General features: G+C 46.5%; 1 protein-coding gene across 5 annotated transcripts in view; it reads right to left on the bottom strand.

Moving 5' to 3' along the window:
- Positions 1–25,890, bottom strand: part of Sv (paired box protein shaven) — a 236,216-nt gene that overhangs the window by 169,044 nt on the left and 41,282 nt on the right. For 4 of the 5 annotated variants that reach the window (XM_076800067.1, XM_076800068.1, XM_076800070.1 and 1 more), the window contains exons 2-3: positions 13,531–13,844; positions 4,782–4,811 (exon numbers count right to left, since the gene is read on the bottom strand). In XM_076800067.1, coding sequence (XP_076656182.1) covers positions 4,782–4,811; positions 13,531–13,732 — 232 coding nt within the window. In that variant the 5' untranslated portion in view covers positions 13,733–13,844. The remainder of the gene's footprint in view (positions 1–4,781; positions 4,812–13,530; positions 13,845–25,890) is intronic. The other variant, XM_076800069.1, reaches the window with a different exon arrangement.

Genomic DNA, 25,890 nt, shown 5'->3' with positions numbered 1-25,890 from the left:
ATAGCGTAACACAAGCGTACTGTACGCCGCGCTTACGTAATCTCACGATAATGCGGCTTCGAGCTCCTGCGCCGCATGCCTCGCCTGCCGATGCAGGCATTCGCGAGCCACATTATCTACTCGCCTAGGATAATGATATCGGCCACGACGATTCGCGCGCGGTCGTAAAAATATCGCTGGCTCTCGATACCGCCAGATCCTGCCGCCGATTAGATCAGACCGTGAACGCATGCAACAACCCCGGAAAATCGATAAGGAAAGCGGCAGGAGTCGACGGGACGCGATGAGACCACGATCGAGAATTTCTACGAACGTTCCTACTAGGCACTGTTCCCAACATTTCCTGCTGCGAGGTTACTTTGTCTATAATGCTCGAAAAAGTTCCAGACGATTTCGAAACGTGGCGGATAACGTCTCCTGCTAATTGTTACGGCCCGTAGTCGGCCATCTTGGACGTTGTTATTGTTCAGATGGTCTTCTAGTCTAAGGTTTCGCAGGCGAACATGTTTTTGAGGTTATGTATTCGGATTCTCTATTTTTTGGACTGAACGGTTAGGATCTATGCAAGCAGGTCGGAAGAGTACTTTCGGTATACCTGAGATTTTCAGTTTTTATTTCGCTAAATAATTACTTTGATTTTATAGATTTTTTGAGGCTGCCACTTAGGAAGAAATTTTGTTGAACTAATCGAGTTACCCAAGACGACCGCGGATTTTTAAGTAAAAATTATTTGCATCGATTACAATGAACAGGAGCCGAAGATCCTTGCTTCTCCTGATAATTTAGTTATAATTAAATTGCGCTCACACGTTTATGCCACGAGCGCATCAAATCTGCAATTTAATGATGATGGCAGAGCTTCGACATTGATTCATAAACGAGCAATATTTGCACAGAGTCTAGCCCGGGGAGGAGATGCATTTTGCAACTCAGGACAACAAACTATCGGCCGCTCGTCCTTCGAACCGGGCGCAGCGGCAAACAAATAAATAAATGGATAAAATATGTTACGAACCTCGTAAACGGCATATCTGGGAAGATTATATCCAGCCGTAAACCTCGAAACGATCTTTCGGTGTACAAAATTTCCGCGTGCACCGGAGACGCGGTAGAAGCATCACGATATCCCCGGTGCTTGTTCGATGACTCATCGCGGCGGAGAGATCCTCGGGATAAGAACGTTATCGCACGGGTCGTCGGTCAGATCGATGTTATCAAGGATGCTGTTGCTAATCAGCGTGAGCGAAAGAGAGAAACAGCACTGGCCGAGACCTGGCTTCCGGAATCGTCTCGGAGCCCGGTGGCGTGGTCTAACAGATACGGTAGGCATGCCAGCCTACAGGTAACAAAATAGTTAATCCCAGTAAAATCAACCATGAATCTTCCTCCCCCCTTCTGCCACGATTTTACCCCCTCTCCCTCTCTCTCTCTCTCTCTCTCTCTCTAGTTCTCGCGATCTTCACGTCTCTCGAGGAACAAGAATAAACATCTCGGTTTTCGTCATTTTGTTGCCCGACCCGGAATGCATTCGGAATAATCGTCGATCATTAGTCTCCTCGCTCGATCATCATTTACCGGGACCGCTATCAGCGACTGTGCAACTCGATGCTTCATCTCGAACGTCTTCCTCGGACGATAGTTTCCTATCTCGCCACATTTGTATTTATTAGCGAATCGTTAAGTAGCCCGTGCCGGCTGCTTTCATTGCTTCCCCGACGCCTCCGGCATCTACGGCTTCAAAAATCCCGGACGTAATGGGAGTAGAATGGAATTGCTGTTCCGCTCATTTCGGACACCGTTCAACCCCTTGTCCTGCAGTATCGAGTCGGACTCGAGATGAAGATCTCGAACAGTGTTAATTGACCGTGCATGTTATTAATTTCCTATACACCGGAATAAAATTCTATTTTTCTTTCCTGTCGATACAGCGCTTTCTCTATGTATGACGCAGAGGCCTAAATTATCCCCACTACCGCGGGGTTTCCCCCCTTAGGGGCCTCGGACGCCGAGGAGTGTAAACACAACACAGTTAGGGTATGTCCCGTGTTGTTGACACATATCAAAGTGTTGGTCGGTTCGATAGATTGAAAATGGTATAACAATAGCCACAAATTCTAATGTTCCCCCCACCCATTTTCACACTAGTGTACCTATCAGCAATCGAATTTGAGGTCGTTGATGAACAAATATTATTCTGCTTTGTCTTCTTATTTTTCCAGGAGGACTCGGCCGCTGACTGTTTGGATGTTCGGCCCTGTGTAATGGCTGTGAATAGTTATTTCGGGAAGGGCTCGGAGGGCTCGTCGATTGGCTAACCAGCCGTCTCCGATAAATTAATAACCGCTCGGATCTCGGGATTACGTGAGACGGGGTTGGCGCGGGCGAGTGGCGAAAATCAAGATCTCGCGATTCTCGTTCCCGACGTACGGTTGATTAATACCCAGATGTAATTACTGGTCGGAGGAAGCGGAGGAAAGGGTGGGCGCGAGAGAGAGGAATGGGCAGCTCGCAGCTCACGCCGCTCCGCACCGCTCCGCGCCGCTTCGAAGGCGAAGAGAGCGTGCAAACGTGTCCGCGCGAGATAGCAGAGGACGTCCGAGGTTGCCGCGAGAAGGTGGAGGCGAAGAAGAAGAAGAAGGCGGAGAAGGTGGAGGCTGTTAAGCTGCCGAGGGAACGAAATCCTGACAGATTTCATCGTGGGCTGACGTAAACAATTTGCGAATGTAAATACCTGTTGAATATTGAGCGAGAGACCTCGAGGGGCCTCACACCTTACGACCGTTTACCCTTTAAACTTGTGATTACATCCACCACCTTCCACCTACCGCGGCGAACCACGTGTACACACACCGAGAGGTGTATCCTCTTCTCCACCCGACCGACGTCATTGGCATAAATTATGCGAACATTGTGCTGCCACGGCGCGAGGATCCACGAGACGTGTATCGCAGACCTATCCGTCCGGCTCGCGCGATTCGCAACCACGCGGCCGATCGAGAGCCTCGATAAACTCGTGAGAGATCCTCCCTTTACTCCCCCTCCCCCCTCCCCTACCCCTCCCACACGCCTGGCACATTTAAAATGGCGAACTTGTTCTGGACTTGTTCGGCTGTGATTCCTCCGTGGTTCGCACGACCCTACACTTTTTTTCCGTTTTCTTTTCAGAGAGGGGGTTGCTCCTTTATTTGCGGACTTTGGCGGAATGCGATCGAGCAGAACGATCGACCATTTGTGTTTCGCCGATAGATCTTTGTAGTACTTAGCAATTGGAGCTTGGGGCTGAAGGCTGCAGATAAGGCTTCAAGCCTTAACTCCAGGTCCTCAACTTTTACTTTGGACGGTGGCTCGTTTAGGCCCTTTTGGGAAAACGAGCATTCCTGCCAGCTGAATAGCCTAAGAATTCCGTAAGATTAAAGTGATTCAAATTGGGACATGTAACCCCAATTGCGCCCTGACCAAACGCACAATGTTCAACGTAATAACGTCAGAATTGTTTTGTAGGTCTGGTCGAATTGTGGGAGACGTGGTCAAAACTCAAATCGTTCGGAGAACAGTTTCTAGATCAGAGGCTCCCCTCGACGGAACACGAGGAAACCAGCAAACGATTGATCTACAAACAAACGGATCTACATACTCTCGGGATCCATGCCCCGAGTGAAACCTTGAGGGATCGCGGCTCCTATCGCGTTGCGCTCGACGGAGGCGTGTGTCGAGGCCCTCGATTAATTGTTCCACGGTCGTAAGATAACTTTGTATCGATCTCGGTCGAAGATACGACCCGCGACAGATCCGCGAGGCTGTGCCGAGCGGGCGGTTCTCTTGAAAAAACGAACGATCGTCGCGGGAACGATTAATAACGCCCGCGTTCTTCGAATCGGGAACGAGCAACGATATAATTCATCGGGGGAGACCGTGTTGCCAGGAAGCGAACTGAAAATAAAGCTCGCCTGGGATGTCGGGCCAATTAGATCGTCGCGGAAGCTCCGCGTCCTAACGCGTACGCGCCGATAAGAACTGGTGTTGGGATAATTGGTTATTTCTCGCAATCGATCGCCGGCCTGATAAAGCAATCGACGCGTTGGATAAGCTTCCCGATTAGCCGCGCGTTTAACTATAACGGGATCAAAGGTAACGGGATTCGCGTTAACGGAGCTGATGATTTAGCGACGATGCGAATTGGAGTGCCCAAGGTCGCCTCCCCACCCGACATTCACCGGTTTTCTGCAATGGTTGGTTTTCTCCGATCATAACTTCTGGTGGCAATAGTGTGCTCCGAAGGTTCGTTTAGTTAGCTGCTGTATTGCTTTCTAATTAGTACACTGCGGATTTCATGCATTTGTCATTAAACTTAGTAGCTCTAATTGGAAACAGTGGAAAAACTTCGACCTGTTAAAATGATTAAAAAAGGGAAAACATGTCTAAGTGACTTTTTGCAACAGAAGCAACAAGTCTTTCTAGTGTTGACAAGAGCCAGATAGAAATTTCATTCTTTAATCATTTCAAAGAGAATACACCGGTTTTCTTCAATTTTAATTTTTCTACTGGTTCGAATTGCACCTACTTATTTTTGCCATGAACGCATAAAAACCGCAGTCTAATAATTACCCAGAATTGTCGTCCTGTTCTTTATTTTTGTGAAATAACTGATGGGAATGTTTGCGAAGACAAAGTCGCTTCGAGCTCGTTATCAGTCGCATACCACTAGCTTCTAGAGAGGTATAGTTGCACCGACAGTCTGGTGCAGCGACCGCGCATGATCTTACTGTGATAGTTCCACTTACCGTCCTGATTCATTCCGTGGCCGCCGTCATCTGCACAGAAAAGAGAAAACAAGTGTTTACAAACAAATTTCGACATCGTTACCCGAGTCAATGATCGCCGTTTCAACGTATCGATCTTATTTATCGGACGAACATCGATTATCGGAACATTGAGAACCTCGTTTTATTACTCCCACCGTGGCAATTCGGTTCGATACATCAATTGTCAAAATAACTGATTATCTACATTGTACATAACAAAAAAAAAGGAACAAAGTTTCTCAGATAAATCAACATTCCGCCGGCTGCCATTCGAGTCGGGTTCAATAAGGGACGTCCCAAAAGGACCTAGAAAAATAGAAATCGGACGGCTGGATCGTCAGAAAAGGAGCAACAGCGCGAACACTGGCGAAACCGTCCGGTCGATCCATGGATCGAGAGACAGTAGCAAAAATCCGCGGCAACATCTACTTAGTTCTGTCCGATGGGAGAATCGGTGGCAATCGTTTCTCGGAGATCGATCGAGCACCCGATACTCAATCGTCGATCCGCTGTTGCGATCCGTCCGAAGAAAAAAGGATGGGGTTCTAATGTTGAGGATCATGACGACTCCGCGACTGGGAACGATAGCAGGCTCTCTCGAACGGCTAGGCTGCAACCTATTTGTACTGGTGCCCGGTATCGCTGGATCGCACTGTGTTCCTTTATTTAACCCTATAAATAACCCGCCGCTATCTCAACCCCGAACGTTTTCCTGCTAAAGACGAACACAGACGAGCGCAACGAAATATTACGTGCTGCCAGTCACTCAGCTACGGGGTTGCCACGATGGGAATCCCCACGAGCTATCCGTGAGCCCGGCCGACGGAAAGAATGCCTCGTTATCATACTCTTTTTAGGGTGTTAGTATCGGTTAACCGGAATCTCGGCCGAGCCGCGAAAAATCACGATTTGAAACATGCCTACATTTAGGCAAACTCAGTTTTACCGAACCTTCTTGTGCTCCGTTTTCTGTTTCAGATACCGCACAATTTCTTTTTGAAAATCGCCACTACTCACGGAACGAGTTCCTAAACTCAATTTTACTGGACCTTCCTGTGCTCCTGTTTTCCATTTCAATTACTCCACAATTTATAATTGGAACATTACACCTGCACAGGATGAACAGCAAATATCAGTTTGAATATTAAGGGTACCCGTAAGTAATCAATTGTTTGCAAAGAATTTGTCTTGCCTTTAGTTCTGTACCGATCGTTGAAGAGGAAACACGTATTCTTTTACAGTTTTCGGTAAAGCAGCCTGTGTTCAAAATATTCTAAAATGTATAAGTATAACCCTGTAACAAAATGGCGGCGTCCGTACCTTCCGAGGATCATATTCGTCGTTGCATACTTTATCATTTTCATGCGGGATTTAATGCAACGTAAACAACAAAGAAAATTTGCCATGTTTATGGAGACGTATTGAAGGTCGACAAGTGTCAACGTTGGTTCAAAAGGTTTCGGACGACCAGTTGAATTTGATAATGACACCCTAAAATCTCTAGTGGAAGCTGATCCAAAATTAAGTATACCAGAATTATCGAGAAGCCTTGGGTCCACATGGTCAACTATACAAAGGCACCTACACGAAATGGGAAAGGCATATAGGCAAGGAATATGGGTACCGCATCAATTATCTGAGACCTACAAGAATATTCGTCGATCAATTTATTCAACATATTCAAGTACCAAAGAATATGTAAGGAAAATGATCACTGAAACGACAAGGCAAGCAATCTTTCTCAGGCCAATTGAGAAACGTCAAGATCATCGAGGTTTTCAACGTGGTAAACCAAAGAGGATTAGACACTCTTTCCGCAAAAGTTGCAAGCGTGTCCCGAGCTTGAAAGGAGGACGTTCTTCCCGATCTCCTTTGACATACGTCCGCTCGCTAATTTCTCATTCCAGCCGACAAAGTGCGAGTACGTCTCAAGCACGAGTTGTGAAATGAACTTGTTAATTTCAGGGGACGGCGAGTTTCACGGGGCAGGTTTTACAACGTTGCATTCATCGTCGCGTTCGTTCACACTGCCGGACAGTTTCGATGCATACGGAATTAATCTGCCCTAATCAGATTCAATATTCCTTTGCCCGCAGTGTCGCCGGATCAGGGTAACAGCATCGAGATCAGGGGAATACAGTTACCCTCTCTCTACCGGTACCGCATTAGTCACGTGACATTGCGACACATGCGCGACAGAGACGAAACGCGTCACGTGACCGAGCAATGGGGGAGCAGCGCGGTAGAAGGGGAAATTAGAGTGGGGGAACAAGTCTTGATCTGGCAACACTGCTTGCCCGTGCCATTTTTCCTGGCACAGTAACACTGTCATAACAATATCTTTGTTTTATAATTTTTATTCTGCATAAAAATCTACGGTACTATTTTAAAATCTCTCTTCCAGTATTTATCGTATTAATGTTTCCTAGGTTGCAGTGACCGAGGGGAACCGGGCAATAGTGATTGCAAAATCACGAGACCGAACGACAGCTTCCATCAGGCGAAATGATAGTATCGGAAGGGATACGTAAAGCGTATAATTCTCGACGGTATTACGCGAATGGTCGTCGGCGGTCACCGCGTTCAGCTAGGTATTAATTACGAATTAATGCGACTAGATAACTACGCGCCGCAATCGAGTTCTCGATTCACCAAATAGAGCATCGTCACCGTCGCGACGATCGACAGCAGAAAATCGAAAATACTTTCACATTGTGCTTTTCGAGTCACACCGAAACGCACGTCGATTTGTTTATCGTGTACGAGAGGTTAAACGCATCGTAGACCTTCTCTTGTATGGGAAGAGAAGCGATCGAGGAAATTGGTGTGGATCGTCACCCGTGGATCGACAGTGAATTATAGACTTTGTTCCCCGGTATCGGCTCGATCATCCCCGGCACTCGTCATCGGCCGCAAGACTAACGTTATCGATCTCCGACGATCGAGATATAGGCACAATGCCCCGAGGTGGTCCTGCGCAATCAATTTAATTCGAATAGCCGGACGTCGCTCAGCGTGAGACGACAAATATTTAGAATTGCATTAACAAAGGCTTAGGTTTGATTAACGTTAACGTCGGCAAATGCAATTATTACCGACTGTGATACAATTTCCTGATATATTGTCCGGATGATGGGTACGGATCGCGGCGCTCCGATTGTCATTAAATAAATGACCGATCGGTCAAACGTTACGATCAAAACGGTTTCGAGCAAATTTTGCGCAATAGTTTATGTGACACTCTGCGAGCAAAAGCCTTGTCCATTTGGTACCAAACCCTGCTCAGAATTTGGTCCCTATTTTGTATGAATTTAGGATCAATACTTGTCGACAAATTCCTTGCCAAATCCGGAAACTGATCGGAATTTGAGAGCAAAGTTTGCAGGCAAATTCCATGCCAAATTGGGGCCAAACCTTGTCTTCGTTATAGAGGGCAGCACTAACTTCTTGCTCTACGAGCACATATCGGGAAAAATCGGAGTAAACCTTCCTGTAGGAGGAAAAATAGAATTTTACTTAAACTTCTAAATTATATAATTTTAAGTTTCATATATTTTCAATAATTTAATTCCGTTCTCCCTCCTACAAGCAAAGTTCACTCTTAGAACAAGGTTAGGTTCGGTCTCAGTGCGACCGACCTGCCCTCTATAACTATGCCAAGGTTTGGCGTCTATTTGGTCCTGATTTGGCATGGAATTTTGGCTGCAAACTCTGCACTCAAATACCGAGCCTAACGCGGAAACAGATGGATCGGAATTTGTAGACAAATTTTGGTGGCAAATCCATAGCAAATTGTTTACTGGGTGGTTTACTTCAACCACCATGACACAGTGACAGCATTCGACTACATAATTTTAGAGAAAGCTAGATCTGTTGCAAATTGACACTAGAACCACCGGATGAGTCAAAATGGCGTGCTCCTAATTTTTTCTTTTAGAAATATTGAAATTATAAATATGTTTCCATAAGAAAATCCATTTTGTTGTTATTATTCTAGTGTTAATACTGCTAGAATATGCGAACTTCCTCGCGTTTGATTAACTCTCCGAATGCTATGTCGGGGTCATTTGTGACCTTTAACGGTGGGGATAACCTCGAGCGACCGTCGATATGTACAATTTTATTTCGATATAAGACGACGCTCTTTATTTCGAAATAAAATCGCTACAGTATAGTGAAATCATGTAGAGTATAGTATAGTCCCGAACCATCGTCTTATATCGAAAGAAAACTATAGTGAAATATCGGTGTGGATCAGAACTGACTCCGAACCCGCAAGAGTCCAAGGACCTGCTTAATTTGTTAAGATCAACAATTTTCAAGATCGCGAAGAGCTATAATTTCCTAATCGAAGATTAGAATTTACGTCGGGCGATTCACGTGTAATGATAATAAGTCCAAGCATACGTATTCATGAGATACTTCTTCATCCGTTGTTCCAGCGATGCTAATGAACGACTGTTACCATGAAATATTCCGTTACGATCGCCACGAGAGAGAAACGTCTTCATTACTCGATACGCGGCTGCTGTCCATTTATTCGATGATCATGATTCCGGCGAATTTATTGAAGGATGATTGTGATTCGTTTACGGGTATATTCAATCAGCGTCTTGTTGATACCGTGCCGCGAGAGCGGTCTAAGAAGTAATGAAACTCGAATCGTAATTGGAATATTGGAATGGACGCCGGGATCGTTATCAGCCGATTACATTGATAGTAATCTATGACACCTTAGAGGTATAATGTTTTCATTTCCGAGCGAATCATATTTATTTTCAATGATCATATGATATTTCGAACAGCTCCCAACTCGTTTTGACTGTAAGAAATACAACAAAATAATTCACTACGGAACAATTTTCATGTTACAATATAATTTTTTTGTATTACAGATTTTTTCATGCACATCTTTTAATTTTGGCGTTTTCTTTGCAGATCATTTTCAAAGTTTCACCAGGCAAGATTGCTGATCGGTTCCCGGAAGATGCATGGGTTGCCAGTTTAGGTCTTCGGCGGTAACTTGATGGCCACAAAGTAGGTGAACTTTGGCAGACAAGAGCACTATGTAGCCGTGTACGCACGCTCGAAAAGATCGTCGACGAGAAACTCTCGGAGCAACTTCAGCTAACTCGATTGTTCCGTACGGAACAAGGCGGCCTTTCACGTGGCTCTCGTTCTGTCTTTGATGAAGGATCAGCACGTATCGCCTGTCTTGATGTCCCGCGAGGATAAGATTCAATTAAGTCGATATTGATGCGACGATAAGCACAGGTGGATAACAGGCTCCTCAATACGCCAGGCGTATCGTTACGGTTTAACGATGAAATTTTATGTATGAAAGTGTTTCTGTCTCGTCGTCACGGGCCGCCGATTTTTCCGCATTTTTCGTTCGCCATCACAGCCACCGAACACTCCTAATCACCGCTACTTGACACTAGAACGACCGAGCCCTAAGCGCGACACATAATCCTTTACAATAATAACAGGAATGAATTTAAGAAAAAGTCTGAGATCCGCCATTTTGAGGGGCTGGGTAGTGCCAGTGTTGAACACGAAACTCGGCAGAACTTTCTCAATATTTATTGTAAAAGAAATGAAAAAGTACTAGGAGATATAAAAAGTACCAGAAAAGAAGAGATTTCAGAAGAACCTGCGATTGCACATGCTGTCTCTGAGCATATTGCGATAGAAGGTATTCGCACGCCTCATAAATCATCTCCGTGCGAGAACCCTAACAGTAGGGTGTGCGTGAGGAATGTAGAGTACATTTTTCCTCGATAATAAAGCTGCGCAAAAACCGCAGCAATCTTTCCCTCCTGGATAAATGTGTCAATATTACGGCCACCTGATACGGTATCAAATAAAAAGCGGAGGAAACTATTTGCATTCTCTGTAGATTATTTAAACGGATAGTTGATTGGCCAGAGCTTCGTTAAGCTTCGGAAACATTAACATGTCATCGGGCTTTTTTACACCGACACTTTATCGGTTGCTGCGGGAATCCAGTCATTTTTGCGACGCATAAAACCGATGCGTTAATAAAGGCGGCGGAGGAGCGAAAGAGAGCAGAACACCGTATAAACGCAGGATTGGAAAATAGAATGTTAAGATCGTCGATCTTCGTGACCGTCGATAATTACTGGCAAAACCACCGGCGAGAGAGTGGCAGATTTTTCGCTGTCCGCGGACTCGGTGACAGCTAATATCGCTGTCATATTTTTCACCTGATCCCAATAGGAATGTTGCACCTGCAAAAAGCTCGAGGCACGTGCTTCGCGGAAAGCCACGATAAATCTTCGTCCATGCTCGCCGATGCTTCCATTACGACCTGCAGCAATGACGGTGCATCGTGTTCGCTGAGTCAACTCGGAATTTAGAAATACCTCGAGCCTCCGAGACCCTTCGATTCTCTGCAAACTTGTTCAGAAACCGCCGGCAGAATTACAGAGATCCGAAAACTGACCCGGTAAGCAATGAATTTGCACGAAAAGTTTACAAATTCCTATCCGTCTGTCCCCGCATTAGTTTGCAGGCAGAATTCCGTGCGAAATCCAGAGCAAATTGGAAGCAAACCTTGGCTTCGTTGTAGAGGGCGGGTCGGTCGCGCTGAGAGAAAACCTAACCTTGTTCTGAGAGTAAATAGCAGGCAAAATCGGAGTAAACCTAGCTGTAGGAGGGAATTAAATTATTGAAACTATAAAATACTGACATCAAACTTAAAATTATATGATTTAGAAATTCGAAGAAAATTCTATTCTTCCTCCTACGGCAAGGTTTACTCCGATTTTGCCCGATATGTACTCGTAGAGCAAGGTCTCAGTGCTGCCCTCTATAACGAAGCCAACGTTCGGCCTCCATTTGGCATGAAACTTTGTAGTCAAATAGGGACCAAATTCAAAATGAGCAAAACCTTTCGGCTTTAAAAATGCTGTATAATTTTCAGCTGGTTACAATTGTATTAACGAAAGAAATGAATCTGTCTATGTAGCTGCAGTAGCTTGAAATTAATGCAGAGGAGTTGTTGCACAGTCTAGTTGTTAATAGACAGTGTAATAAGAGTGGATCAAATGCGAAATAGAAGGATTTAAAAATGCTGTATAATTTTCAGCTGGTTAGAATTGCATTACCGAAAGTAATAAATCTGTCTATATATCTCCACTTAAATGAATGGATAGAATTTTTATTTTGCAAAGAAAAATCTACAATCTAGTTGTGAATAGACAGCGTAAGAGTGGACCAAATGCAAAATAGAAGGATTTAAAAATGCTGTATAATTTTCAGCTGGTTAGAATTGCATTACCGAAAGAAAGAAATCTGTCTATATATGTCCACTTAAATTAATGGATAGAATTTTTATTTTACACATAAAAATCCACAGTCTAGTTGTCTAGACAGCGTAAGAGTGGATCAAATGCGAAATAGAAGGGTTTAAAAGTGCTGTATAATTTTCAGCTGGTCAGAATAGTTGAGAAAACAGAAAAATGTCTGTACAGTTTCTCCGTGTTGCAACCGATGCAGGTAATTTTTCTTGTTCTAGTCACGGATATTATGGTGGCACGCGAGTCAGATGCATGGAAGTGAATCGATCAAATAGCCTAGCATCGAACGAGAAGAAAGAAGCTGAAGAAGAATTCGTGGAATGTCCAGAAGCGTGCTGATACACGGGGCGAGCGGCGAAGAACAAGTGTCGGCATCGTCAGTGGATCGTTTTTACAAGGTGGACACCGGCCCGACCACGCGGACAAGAAGAAGATCAATTACGGTGACAAAACACCGATCGGATGCCGAGTGCCGAAACTCGTTTGTTCCGGTAACCTGCTGATTGAAATTGCCGGGACACGCCGGAATTTTCGGTCCGTCCATCAATCATTTACACGCATAATTCACCTACCCACCACAGTACACTCTGCAAACGCTGAACAATTGGACGGCCGGTATCGGGACTACAAAGCTAGGAAATTGTTAATCAAGGACGAATCCCGTCACATTCGCAACATCCATGTATCTGGCTCTAATTAACTCGACGAAATTGCTATTGCTAGAAAAGTACTTTCACTAAAGAAGAAAAGGAAATATTAGGCGCCTTAATACAGGAACGCCACTCCAAAGGACCAAGCACAAATTTTTCAACTTCGTCGGAATGTCGATTCGACGAGTTTTTAAGCGTATAATCTTTAATTTCTCTAGTTGCATAATTTAATTACTGTAGGGACACAAGTTGTGCCCTAGAACTGAATACAGTGATTTCTCTGTATATGCCGCCAAGGTCTGGACGATAAATGTCGCGGAATTGTCCCCACTACCATGAAGTAGCAAAGTCATGAAGCTACCTCGGACGCCGATGAGTGTAAACATAACACGGCTCAGGTATGTCATATATCGAGAATTCATAAGAAGATGACATATATCGAGAATTCACTGTACTCTGAAATATTTCCAATATTTTAAAAGGTCGCTCCCGTGCTTTCGCAATTTTTAGAAGCAATTACGAACAAGTTAGATGGATTGTTTTCGCTTCATTAGATTTCTGTTAGTGTCACGGGATAAGTAGTATGTTATATAAATCTAGGACCGCAGGAAAGTGTCATCGTTTTAGTGTCTCAATAGAGTGAAGTTGTCCTGTTGTCAGACTTGAGTTTAATTGTAATGCACAGATCGTTTAGCGACTCTTCCCTGCGAGGCTCTTAGGCTAGATTACCCACTGGATTCGTAAGAAGAAACATACGTTTTTTCTTGGAGTCCTCGTGCATACCTCCGGGAGTTGCAGCTCCGTGATTATGGTGGTGGAGCGCCAGGGGGTCCTGAGGATGCGGATGAATGGCGGTCAGGGCACTTCCGGCTGGGTCACCTGGGTTCACCGCGACCCCGACACCCAGGTGAAGAGCACCATGCTGCGTCGCGTGTGCCGGAAGCTCCATGCTGATCATAGCACGCCACCCTTCTTCCAACCCTCGTCGTCCTTCCTTCCACCCTCCTCCGCCGAGGATAACACCCCGTCGAGCTGTGGACGAGGCGTCTGATCAACCCCCCCGTCTCCTTCTGCAATCAAAAAATTTTAAAACGCATTAATATAGAGAAGAACAGGTAGCAAACTGTCTGATCAAACCCCGAAGAGTTAATATACAGGGTGGGGCATTTAAATGGGGACACCTAGATATTTATCTCGGTTATTATTAGTCGTACAAAAAATCTCCACAGAATAAAGTTGTACTGTTACAAGGGGCGAATTTGATGATGGTGAAAACTTTTTCTCAAGGTCATTTTTTTACAAGATTTCAAGGTCATCGATATTTTTTTAAATGGAATCATATTTTTTTACTATCGCTACGTGATAGCCGACGTCAAGACGAATCCAACGATCTGTATTTATTACGACCTTCACGTGACCGAGTACGAAAAATTCATAAAAGCAGAACACTCGATGTAAACAGTGAAATAACGATGACACGATCCCACTAGGGTTTCAAGAGATGTTCTTCAACCTTGACTAAAGACTGTAAACACGCTTACAACGAATTATAAACGCTTATAAATGCCCCACCCTGTATATAAAAGGGAATTTTTGAGGTTCTTTTTAGCACAATTATTGGAAATCCTATTAATCTCTTCTTGAATTTCCTTCTGTTCAGAAAATGTGAAGATTGAAGTCGAGATTCTCGGAGATGGCGCAAGAATGGCCGCAGACAATGGTGCCCGGGCTTTCTGGCAGGCAGCGACGAAAGTCGGCGTATCGCGGGCGTGCAGAGCGACAGAAAAATAAGTCTCGGTGGTCCAGCCATGGTGGAATCGGCTTTGCCACGCTTTTTACGCCCGCGGTCGATGATTTCTTCGTTCCTTTCTACGTAATGGCCCGGCGGCCCGGTCTTTTTTGCTTATTACGCCGGTGAGGAGTCCGCCACGCCGCGAGAACAGGCTCGAGGCTAGCCACGAGCGATTCCCGGATGAATGAAAGGATGAATGGAGCGTCATTTCGGGCTACGATAGTCTGGTTTCTCGACCCAGATGCTCCTCCTCGTCTCTTTTTAATGGTGACCGGCAGAGGAATCGATTCCCACCGATGATTCGTACATCCGCCGGACCTAAATTGAATTCCTCCATCCGAGCTCGTTGCTCCGGCTATTTGCTCTTGGAAAATCATTCTGGCACCTTGGGTACACAGTCCGAGTATTCTCGTGGCTCCATCTATATGTTATGGTACACTTTATGTTCATTCCGGAATTTATACAGAAGTTGCAACCCTTCATGAACCTCTTCAACCCCTGCACTGCGATTTATTTTATGGTTGCAGTGATTAGAACTTCTTTGTAGTTCATAGTCTCCTAGACGAAGAAGAGAATGTATGCCTATTGTGTGCCTAGATGAATACACATTAACAGCAAAGTAGAATTTTAAGTCTTTAATATGGGAGCAAAAATATTATTATATTTTAAGAATAAACTAAGGACTGGACCTTTTCTCTCAGTCCTTAATTTCACTGTTAAAAATTTGATATTTTATTCTTACAAATTTTTAGGATTGAATATATTTCAAGGCATACATTCTCTTCAACTTGAGAAGTTGTTAGAGGAGGAAACAAATTTCTATTCCGCTTCAGTATCGTGGAACTGACCCAAACAATTTTCATATTGCAGAAATTACTGGCATTCTGGTGATAAGATGCGAACCGTCGAACTAAGAGCTGCATCGAACGAGCCCAGATCCCGGCTGGCGAATTCTTCGCAAATTACGCCGATATTTCCCGGGCGGACTCGGCGCCGTTGAAGCGCGTGTTTACTTAAGAATTGGATCTCCGCGGGAACCCGAGTGCCCGCCGATTTACCATGTTGCGCTAATAAAACTAATAAAACTACGGCACAGTTAGGGCCGGTAAGCACCGCAGAGTCTTCCGTTCCCGCGGCCGGAATTGCGCGAGAGGAACGGCCAAAGTATAATGTCTTCCCGGGCGGGCGTATCGGAGGATGAGCCAATCGTCATTGAGCGCTCGCCGGTCATCCGTGAAATTCGAAGTGGCTCCCGCGTTCCGCGGGAAATTCGCAGGCCTCCCTTGTGGGAGTGAAGACACCGCTCTTAGTCATCTTCTTCGTCTCCTTAGGCTGCTTCGCGAGCTCAGGTATTTTTACACTCGCGGGCTCCGCTGAAAAGGGCGCCATTGCACTCCTTTTGCGAGACATTACGAGTTTAGCGAATAATAGAAATCTTGAAGTGGGGGATACAAATTTTCCATGTAATCTGAATTCTAATTTTTGTTTCCATTTTGTGCCGTAGCTCCCCGCAGTGGATTTGCTCCTCGGAGGATTGAAGAAGACAGGCAAGGTCAAAAGGAACAATTTAAATGAGGACTCCGTAAAAATTGTAATATCTACACCCCTGAATTTTTATACTCAGCTGCAAGCTGGAGCAAAGCGGGATACAATTTTCTTAATCAATACTAAATTCTAATTGTTTCCGTTTTGTGCCGTAGCTCCTCGCAGAGGATTTCCTCCTCACAGGAGAAGATAGGCCAGGTCAAAAGGAACCATTTAATTGAGGACTCCATAAAAATTGTAATATCTACACCCCTGAATTTGTATACTCAGCTGCAAGCTGGAGCAAAGCGGGATACAATTTTCTTAATCAATACTAAATTCTAATTGTTTCCGTTTTGTGCCGTAGCTCCTCGCAGAGGATTTCCTCCTCGGAGGAGAAGACAGGCCAGGTCAAAAGGAACAATTTAATTGAGGACTCCATAAAAATTGTAACATCTACACCCCTGAATGTTTACACTCAGCTGCAAGCTGGAGCAAAGCGGTGGACAATATTGTGAAGACTGCACCTTCTAGATCTGATACATGAACAGCTCCAAAATTCAGAGTTCAGACTGAGCGAGACCTGGGAGCTCGTGAGGCTGGAGGAACTTGTCTATTCTGCTGCACCGTCCGTAAAAACCGAAAGGGGGACCGGCGGAACGACACGGAGAGGGAGCAAGAAAGGAAAGCGAAGGCGATCCCGTGGGTTTAGCAAAAAGCCGGGAACTTATCGGAAATGAGAGCGAGGATGATTGTTTAGCTCGTAACCCCCCACCCGGCGGTTCTTCCTGAAGCCGGGTGAGCTTCACGTTCGAGGTCTGTCTCTGTTCGCTTCTGGTGTGGAGTATTCTAGTCGAAAGGGGGCTCGTGCTACCAGAGAGCGGCGGGCTCTCCCTAATGGACCCTGGAATGTAGCTAGAACGCCGAGTAAACGTCAGGTAAAAGCCGGACGATAATTCGATGCGGGAGGGGAGGAAGGAGGCGGCCCGGTGCAAGACTCCGAACGGCCTTAAGTAAAGCAAAGTGGGTGAGTCGTCGACGGGCAAAGTACACGTAAAGACCAGGCTCCGGCGTTCGGTCGTTCCGAGAGAGGAGACTTCACCGCCGGAGAGAGAGACTCGGAAACTCTCCGGGTTGGTTCCGTCTGCGAGAACCGTGGGAGTCGGGCCCCGGTCTGCCCGAGCAGCTCTCTGTGTACGCACTCGCTAAAACCATTGTTTATGGCAACGCTGAACGTTCGCGTACTTTACTAACTAGCCTCCCTCCCGGTGCCCGATGCTGTTTAGAGACCGGCCGGAGCTAACTGTCAGCGCTGGATGAGGAAACGAGCCGAGGAGTCGGCCGCGGGAACACGCCGCGCCGACGCGCCGCTGTTTGCGTAAGCGGCCGGAAGGATTCTCGCGTGTGGTCGGCAACTGCGGGGAGAACCAGGTCCGAGACTCCGCTCTGGAACTAGTTTTTCGCGGGCGAGCGATTAGCTCTGTCTGGGGACTCCCCAGGGTTCTTTGTTTGCTCTGGCACGATCCGAGCAACCTGGACGTTGTACAGAATCGGAGCAATTTGCTCGGTCAAATCAAATTGGTAAAGGGACTCATTGTAGTGGGTGTCACTTGATGTGCGAGGCTGAAACGTCTTCGTCTTCTTCTTCTTCTTCTGTTGTTGACGGTTAACCGTTCAATCTTAGCACGATCCCAGCAACCTGGTCATTGTACAGAATCGGAGCAATTTGCTCGGTCAAATCAAATTGGTAAAGGGACTCATTGTAGTGGGTGTCACTTGATGCGCGAGGCTGAAACGTCTTCGTCTTCTCCCTCTTCTGTTGTTAACGGTTACTCTTCATTTCATTCCATTACCATCGTCACAGATAAGTGACGACAGTCCACAAGCTCGCAGTCTACTTAGCTACTCAAAGAAAGTCCAATTAATTCTATACAATTCGTTGTCTAAAGTTGTGGTACATGATACAGTGATTTCTCTATATATGTCGCCAAGGCCTGGACGATAAATGTCGCTCAATTATCCCCACGAGAAGTCACTGTACTCAGAGATATTCCATGGCTTCTAAATCGTTTCAATATTTCAGAACAGCAACGAAACACGTCGCTGATTCCTCAGAAAGCTGGTTCGAAGTTAGCAAAAGGGATCACAGTGATTTCCCTATATATGTCGCCAAGGCCTGGATGATAAACGTCGTGGTATACCCCGTGAGGGGCCACGAAGCTCGAGAGGCCTAGGACGTCGAGGAGTGTAAACATGTCTCCTGGAGGATATATGACGCTGTCAAGACCCGTGTTGTTGACATATATCGAGAATTCGTAGTATTTCGACATAGACATGGAAGAAGAAACAGATGAAGAATACCGAAAACGACCGTCCCGTACCGACGACATCAGGATTAAAATTTGATGATAAACCGGCATCGATCCGACGTTTCTAAGGGGTGTCCCAAAATGTACCTGACATTTGAAATTGCGCGCCATTTTTTTTTTTTGTGGTGGACACAGAGTACTGATCTTTAGCAATTGGCATCAGGAAGTATTGAGGTTTAGTCATTAGATTTTGTCATTAGTTTAGTTATTAGAAATTGTGAAAATTCGCTAGAAAAATGGTGAAAACTTTGCAGAGACGGTTCGAAAAGTCAGCATGGATTTTGGTCATCATATCGCACCATCTCGCAAAATCATTTTCAGCGATGAGTGATGTATTTGGGGGACCGAAAATCCACAAACAGCTTCCCATGCATCCACTACGAGTCACTGTTTGGTGCGGATTTTGGGTTGGAGAAGTGGCGATGTGAATTGGCCACCAAGATCGTGTGATTTGACGCCATTGGACTTTTTTCTTTGGGGTTTTCTGAAAGGAAAAGTGTACGCCAATGATCCACAGACCATTCTGCAGCTCAAGGACGCAGGAATTGGACCCAGCATTACTGAAATTAGTCCGCAATTATGCGAAACAGTTCTCCAAAATTTCCTCAAAAGAGTGAACGTTTGCAAACAGGGACGAGGCGGCCATTTATCAGATATTCTGTTCCACACATAACCTCCATGTTTGCACGTTCTATTAAAATAGAAACGTTCATACTTTTCAAAACAAAATACGTTTTATTACTAAATTAAATCGTCAGGTCATTTTGGGACACCCTTTCTCGGGTTGAGTCCGAGGCTCGTCCGTTAACGTCCGTTTTAATTACCCGAAGTGTTTCCGAGCGGCGTTCAAGTACCAAGAGGAACGCTTCTTTTTCATTTTCGTTCTGTAGACAACGCACCGCGCGGCTCGGCTCCTATTAATGTAGATATATGCGTTTGTGAATTGCTCGTGGTACCGGTACCACGTGCGCTCACGCGGTGGCCAAGTACGGGTAACGGGGTTAATGAGCAACGTAAGTGATCTTTTTGTTCGCTGAAAGCTCCGATCGAGCGCCGATGCTAATCCCCGGTCCGCCGATTGCGTTGACGAAGGGGAGAGGTTGAATATTCATGCGGAGATCTGTTCGCGTGCTTGCGGAGCAGACCGGAGCAGAACGGAGCGGACCGAGGAGGCTCGGAGACGTAGTCGGGCGCGATAATTGCCGGTCGATTGCCGGGAAAAACTGGACCTGTCGGTCCGCGAATCTACAGATTATTATGAATTATTTATCCACACGGTCGTTCGGCCAACAGCCGTCGAAACTAGCGTGTTGATGAACTATCGTTAACCTAACGGTAGGCCGGCAGGGCTGTGATAAAGGTCTGACAATGTTGCGGAAAGTGTAATTTGTAACGGCGCCGCGAGACCGTGTTATTACCAACGTTCCTCGAATTTTTGCGATTCGTGTGTTCAACGTTTTTCGATGGTCTGCGCAGCTGTCCTTGAAGAAAGCTCTCCGGTATAGGTTAGGAGACATTCGAATAATTTCCCTCGTAAATATAGATACGCGTAGTCCATACGGGTCCGGATAACTCACGCCTCCGTCGGTCAATAATCTTTTTGCGGGGAGATCGTTCCGCGAGAATTGTATCGCCACTAAAATCCCCCGACCGCGAATAAAACGGGGGGGGGGGACACACAGATACACGCGCTGGCCGTTTAAATGGAAAAAGAGCGAAGGTACGCGAGAGCGACGATCACCATTAACAACGATATTCCCGGTTTCCGTCTTTACGATCGGAGCCGGCCACGTGAGAAAGAATGCAACACGGAAGCTGGAAAATCCTCGCTACGCTCCCCATATTGATCATCACCGGGATGCCTCGCATTCCGCCCGGCCGATTCGAATAAATTAATAAACATGACCGAATCGGGAGGGGGAAAGGAAAGTAGAAGAAGAAGACGAAGAAGAAGATGAAGAAAAAGAAGACGCGCCGCAGGATTCCACGGGACTTCGAAATCCCACGGGGGACCGATGATCGGGGAAGCGAATCCTTTCCGAGGATCCCATCAGAAAATACCGAACGCGTTCCTTTATGGCCCGTCGAACGTTGCATAATGTATCGGCGTTTTCGCGTGAGACTGGACGCGCGCGGTTTCGAGTGTTATCTCCGGACGAACACAAGTCCTCCGGGGCCGTCTGTCCGTGCAAGGACCAATTCCATTGTGGAGGCGAGCCGTTCCGAGGCGTGTGCAGCCACACCGACAACCACCGAGAGCAGACCCGGCCGGAGAGTTGTTCCTCGCTCGAGCAATTTCCTGATGCATATTGTCACGCGTTGTTAAGCCCCGAGAGCACCGCCATTACGGGCCCGGGACCCGGGGATCCGCGCTGCAACCACGGCGCGTCCGAGTCCCACCGCGTCGATGCACCGACCTGCGGAGAAAGACGCGGAGGATGCACCAGGTAGCTGCACGTTCTGCCAGCTACCGGGCGCATCGCTACCGCATCGACTGCCTGACTAGTTAAACTGACCAGCATCGCCCTCGGACTATTACTGTTCACGCAAGGGGACCGTTGCATTCCCGCGGAAATCCGAGTAGCTTCCCTGGCTCTCGACGTTCCCATGGGCACGGGATTTCCCAGTCAAATTCGCCTCGGAACAAAGAATACAGTGTTTACTCGATATATGTCCACAACGCGGGTCTACCCAGGGACATGTATCGCCTAGAAGTTACTATTCTTTGATACACTGCCCAACGTAGAAATAGACAGCAAAGCTTCTTAGCCCCTCACGGGGTATACGCCACGGCAGTGGGGATAGTTGTGGGACTTTTATGGGCTAGATATTTGGGACATATATCGGCTAGAGGATACTATTCTTTGATACAGTACTGAAAGTAGAAAAGGACAGGGTAGGTTCTTGGCCCCTCACAGGTTATACCCCGTAGCAGTGGGGATAGTTCTGGGACTTTTATGGGCTACGAATTTGGGACATATAACGGTTGGAGGATATTATTCTTTGATACACTGCCCAACGTAGAAAAAGGCAGCAAAGCTTCGTAGCCCCTCACAGGGTATACCCCGCGGCAGTGGGGATAGTTATGGGACTTTTATGGGCTAGGTATTTGGGACGTATATCGGCTATAGAGGATACTATTCTTTGATACATTGCCCAAAAGTAGAAGAGAACAACGAAGGTTCTTGGCCCCTCAGTGGGTATACCCTGTGGCAGTTGGGATAGTTGTGAGACTTTTATGGGCTAGATATTTGGGACATATATCGGCTAGAGGATACTATTCTTTGATACAGTACTGAAAGTAGAAAAGGACAGGGTAGGTTCTTGGCCCCTCACAGGGTATACCCCGCAGCAGTGGGGATAGTTCTGGGACTTTTATGGGCTACGCATTTGGGACATATAACGGTTGGAGGATACTATTCTTTGATACACTGCCCAACGTAGAAAAAGGCAGCAAAGCTTCGCAGCCCCTCACAGGGTATACCCCGCGGCAGTGGGGATAGTTATGGGACTTTTATGGGCTAGGTATTTGGGACGTATATCGGCTATAGAGGATACTATTCTTTGATACATTGCCCAAAAGTAGAAGAGAACAACGAAGGTTCTTGGCCCCTCAGTGGGTATACCCTGTGGCAGTGGGGATAGTTGTGGGACTTTTATGGGCTAGATATTTGGGACATATATCGGCTAGAGGATACTATTCTTTGATACAGTACTGAAAGTAGAAAAGGACAGGGTAGGTTCTTGGCCCCTCACGGGGTATACCCCGCGGCAGTGGGGATAGTTCTGGGACTTTTATGGGCTACGCATTTGGGACATATAACGGTTGGAGGATACTATTCTTTGATACACTGCCCAACGTAGAAAAAGGCAGCAAAGCTTCGCAGCCCCTCACAGGGTATACCCCGCGGCAGTGGGGATAGTTATGGGACTTTTATGGGCTAGGTATTTGGGACGTATATCGGCTATAGTGGATACTATTCTTTGATACATTGCCCAAAAGTAGAAGAGAACAACGAAGGTTCTTGGCCCCTCAGTGGGTATACCCTGTAGCAGTTGGGATAGTTGTGAGACTTTTATGGGCTAGATATTTGGGACGTATATCGAGTAAAGTCTCTTTTACTTTAACACGCTCGCTGCCATCGTCGCAGGTACGCGTGACACGTCCACAAACCCACGGCCCGCTTGAAGACAGTCAAACGAATTTTGTTCAGATAAGACAGTGATTCCCCCATGTATGTCGCCAAGGCCTGGACGATAAACGTCGCGTAATTATCCCCACTACCGCGGGGTATACCTCGTGAGGGGCCCCAAAGCTCCAGAGGCCTCGGTAAACATAACACAGCTTGGGTATGTATCCTGGACGATACATGTCGGTGGCAAGACCCGCGTTGTTGACATATATCGAGAATTCACTGTAATTGAGATAATATTCAGAGAATCAAGGACTTCCTGCTAAATTGTTTTACTATTTCATGAACACTGCTTGGAGAAAACTTCTTGAACGCCGGCAGACGATTGAACAAACGGTAAACGTGTTAAAAAATTCATTTATTTTCATATAAAATATGCTCAATAGAATTATTGTAGGTGTATCCTGCGAAGAAGCTTAGGTGTCCCCATCTGCCACTTACTGTTCAATTGGCAATCGAGTCAATCTGGGAATCGAGTCGAAATATTCAATGGGCAAGGATTTAACGGAGTTTAACGACGAAAATTATTATGTTTATTGGATGGACCTTGCGTGGCGCCGGCAAGGGAGATATCGATGCGTGGTGGGCGCTGTGTTTCTTCGCTCGCCTTGTACATGCAGAGACCGACGAACGAAGGAACGAACGTACGAACGCACGGTGCGAGCCGCGCGTACAGTCGTAAACGCAAGACAGAGTTATTCGTAGTGCGTTTAGAGGTCTTTAAGTATTTATTGGGTACTTGCTATGTTTATTATGGGCGGAAAGAATTAATCTGTTCAGCAGTTGAAAGTGAATTATCCTGTTATACGTGCACCTCTATGTACTCGATTCCCATTTCGAATCTTTTCGTTCGCGGAATGCTGCCGGATATAAAAGTTCGGTTTTAATGCGTCAGTTATTAAATGTACATTTACAGAAGAGGTGAGCAATGCAGTCGGAATGGCTATAGTCCTCCCCTTCGTAAATGAAACGATGCATCTGAAGAATGCGGACCCGCGTCTTTTTTTTTTTAGTTTTAAGATTGAACTACATTCGTCCTTTATACGGATCGGAGGCGGCGAAAAAAAAGCTACAAAAAAAAAATGAAAAATGTCCAATGATGAGATCTTGTTCTTTTTTAATGCTCGATGGAGTCAATGTTGAAGAAGATCATTGAAATTGAACATGTACTGGTCCTTCCAATTCTGTAGACCAGAACTGCTCAACATACCTATCAAAGGGTCGCCAGATGAGGGGAGGGAGCAGGAATTGAGGGGAAAAAGTTACCCTCTCTCTGCCAGAACCGGGTTGGTCACGTGACAGAGACGGAACGTGTCACGTGACCGGGCCGTGGCAGAACTATCTGGAATAGCGCGGTAAAAGGGGAAATTAGAGTGGTGGAACAAGTCTAGATCTGGCGATACTGGGCATAGCTACGGGCACAGTATAGAGTGTCAACTCCTTTGTTAAAAAGTGTACCCGAATTACAGTTGATTTCCATCGTTAGGTATGGTGGCAGCACAGTAGCGCCCCGCGCATGCGCACGATCCAATATGGCGTCCGTGATCGCGTCTTTCGTAAACTTTGGACCACTTACTATCGCTTGGCTGCGCTTGGCGTCGTTCAGTTTAGTCACACTAAGCATCCCATACTAAACAAATTGAAAAAAATATGCCAGCGTCGGTTTCCTCACTTCCAGGTAAAACAGATTCATTAATTCAATAGCGAGCGAAGAATACGATTACACATACATGCGAGGTTAGGTGTTATATGTGTGACTAGGCTATCTTTGCTCGCTATATTGACAGGGTTTTCTTTAGCTGAGAGGGCGCCTTAAACAGTGCCAGAAAATATACGGAAGTCTACATTCCCTGGGACACAGCTACAGTGCAAATGACTTAGCGAAGCGAGGTTAGGTCATAGCACAACTGGCCACGTAACTGTGACAGTGCGTATAACAAATACACACAGCGTTGCCCGTAGGGGCGTGGCTTCGTGCCCGCCGTTCTGTGTACGCCCAGGGGAAAAAAATCGCTGCCCGTACGGGCTGAACAGCTCGGCTGTGGACTGTGTACACTCTGCGGAGTGTGTGCAATGAAATCGTTCACCTGTCGGCCACATGTAGCCGCAAACACGGGAATTACCGATGGGGCAGTGACGAGCGCCGGATCGAACTGCGCGTCGATCATCCGGCAGCGTGTCACAGGTGTCCCAGGACATCCTGAGGCACCCACACGGGTTCCCGTTGATCCTTTCACCGTTTCTTATTCGACTTTCTACACGGTGTTTAACCTCGAACGGGGACTATAGAATTGTCGGTCGCGCAAGAACGGCCGTGAATGGCACGTGGCACAGGTGGCTCATCGAAGCTCTCGCGACTCTTCGCGCGTATTTTCCCATTTACTCGGCCCGACTGGCCTGATAGGAAGTATCGATGCCGAACGCAGAACTGGAATTACTTGACCCAGGCCCGGTTCGATCCTCGTCAAACACACTGCGCAACAGTTACATCGTCAGATATGTACAACCCGTCGTCAGCCACGAAGAACGCCGTATCCCGTACGTGGGCCGGTCACGCTCCAGTAGGCTCGCGCGATTTTTGTTCATTAACAAGACACAGGCCGCCTCGGATTGTTGAGGATTGTGTCGGTTCTGCGCAGAAGCGTGTATACGCGCGTACAACGGCCCGATAACGATGCCCACGATTTACGAGCCGATCCGTGATAAACCCGCGAACGTGGCAGATTGCCGAACGATACCGACGCCGGGGTCAATTGGGCCCCCGTTCACGGAAAACCAGCTGCAAAGTGGATCCAGTGATTTACGACCGCTTCCGAGACGATCCTGATCACTCGTCTCCTTTTGCTTGGCGGCGCTACATTATACCACCGAAAGACGGTTTCATCCTAGCGATTCAGTGGCATAATCCAGCCCGGCGAGTTGAAAGCACAGTGTATACTCTATATAAGTCCCAAACGCCTGGCTCGTAAAAGTCCCAGAACTATCCCCACTGCCGCAGGGTATACCCTTTGAGGGGCCAAGTAGCTTTGCTGTCCTCTTCTACGTCCGGCAGGGTGTCAAAGAATAGTATCCTCTAGCCGAAATACGTCCCAAATATATAGCCCATAAAAGTCCCAGACCTATCCCCACTGGCACAGCGTATACCCTATGAAGAACAAAGAACCTTCTACTTCGCAGCAGGGTATACCCTTTGAGGGGCCAAGAACCTTCCCTGTCCTTTTCTATTTTCGGCAATGCA

Source organism: Halictus rubicundus, chromosome 14 (genome assembly GCF_050948215.1).
Source record: "Halictus rubicundus isolate RS-2024b chromosome 14, iyHalRubi1_principal, whole genome shotgun sequence".
NCBI lineage: Eukaryota > Metazoa > Arthropoda > Insecta > Hymenoptera > Halictidae > Halictus > Halictus rubicundus.
The sequence above is the reverse complement of the archived record's forward strand: the minus strand, read 5'-3'. Positions and strand labels throughout refer to the sequence as shown.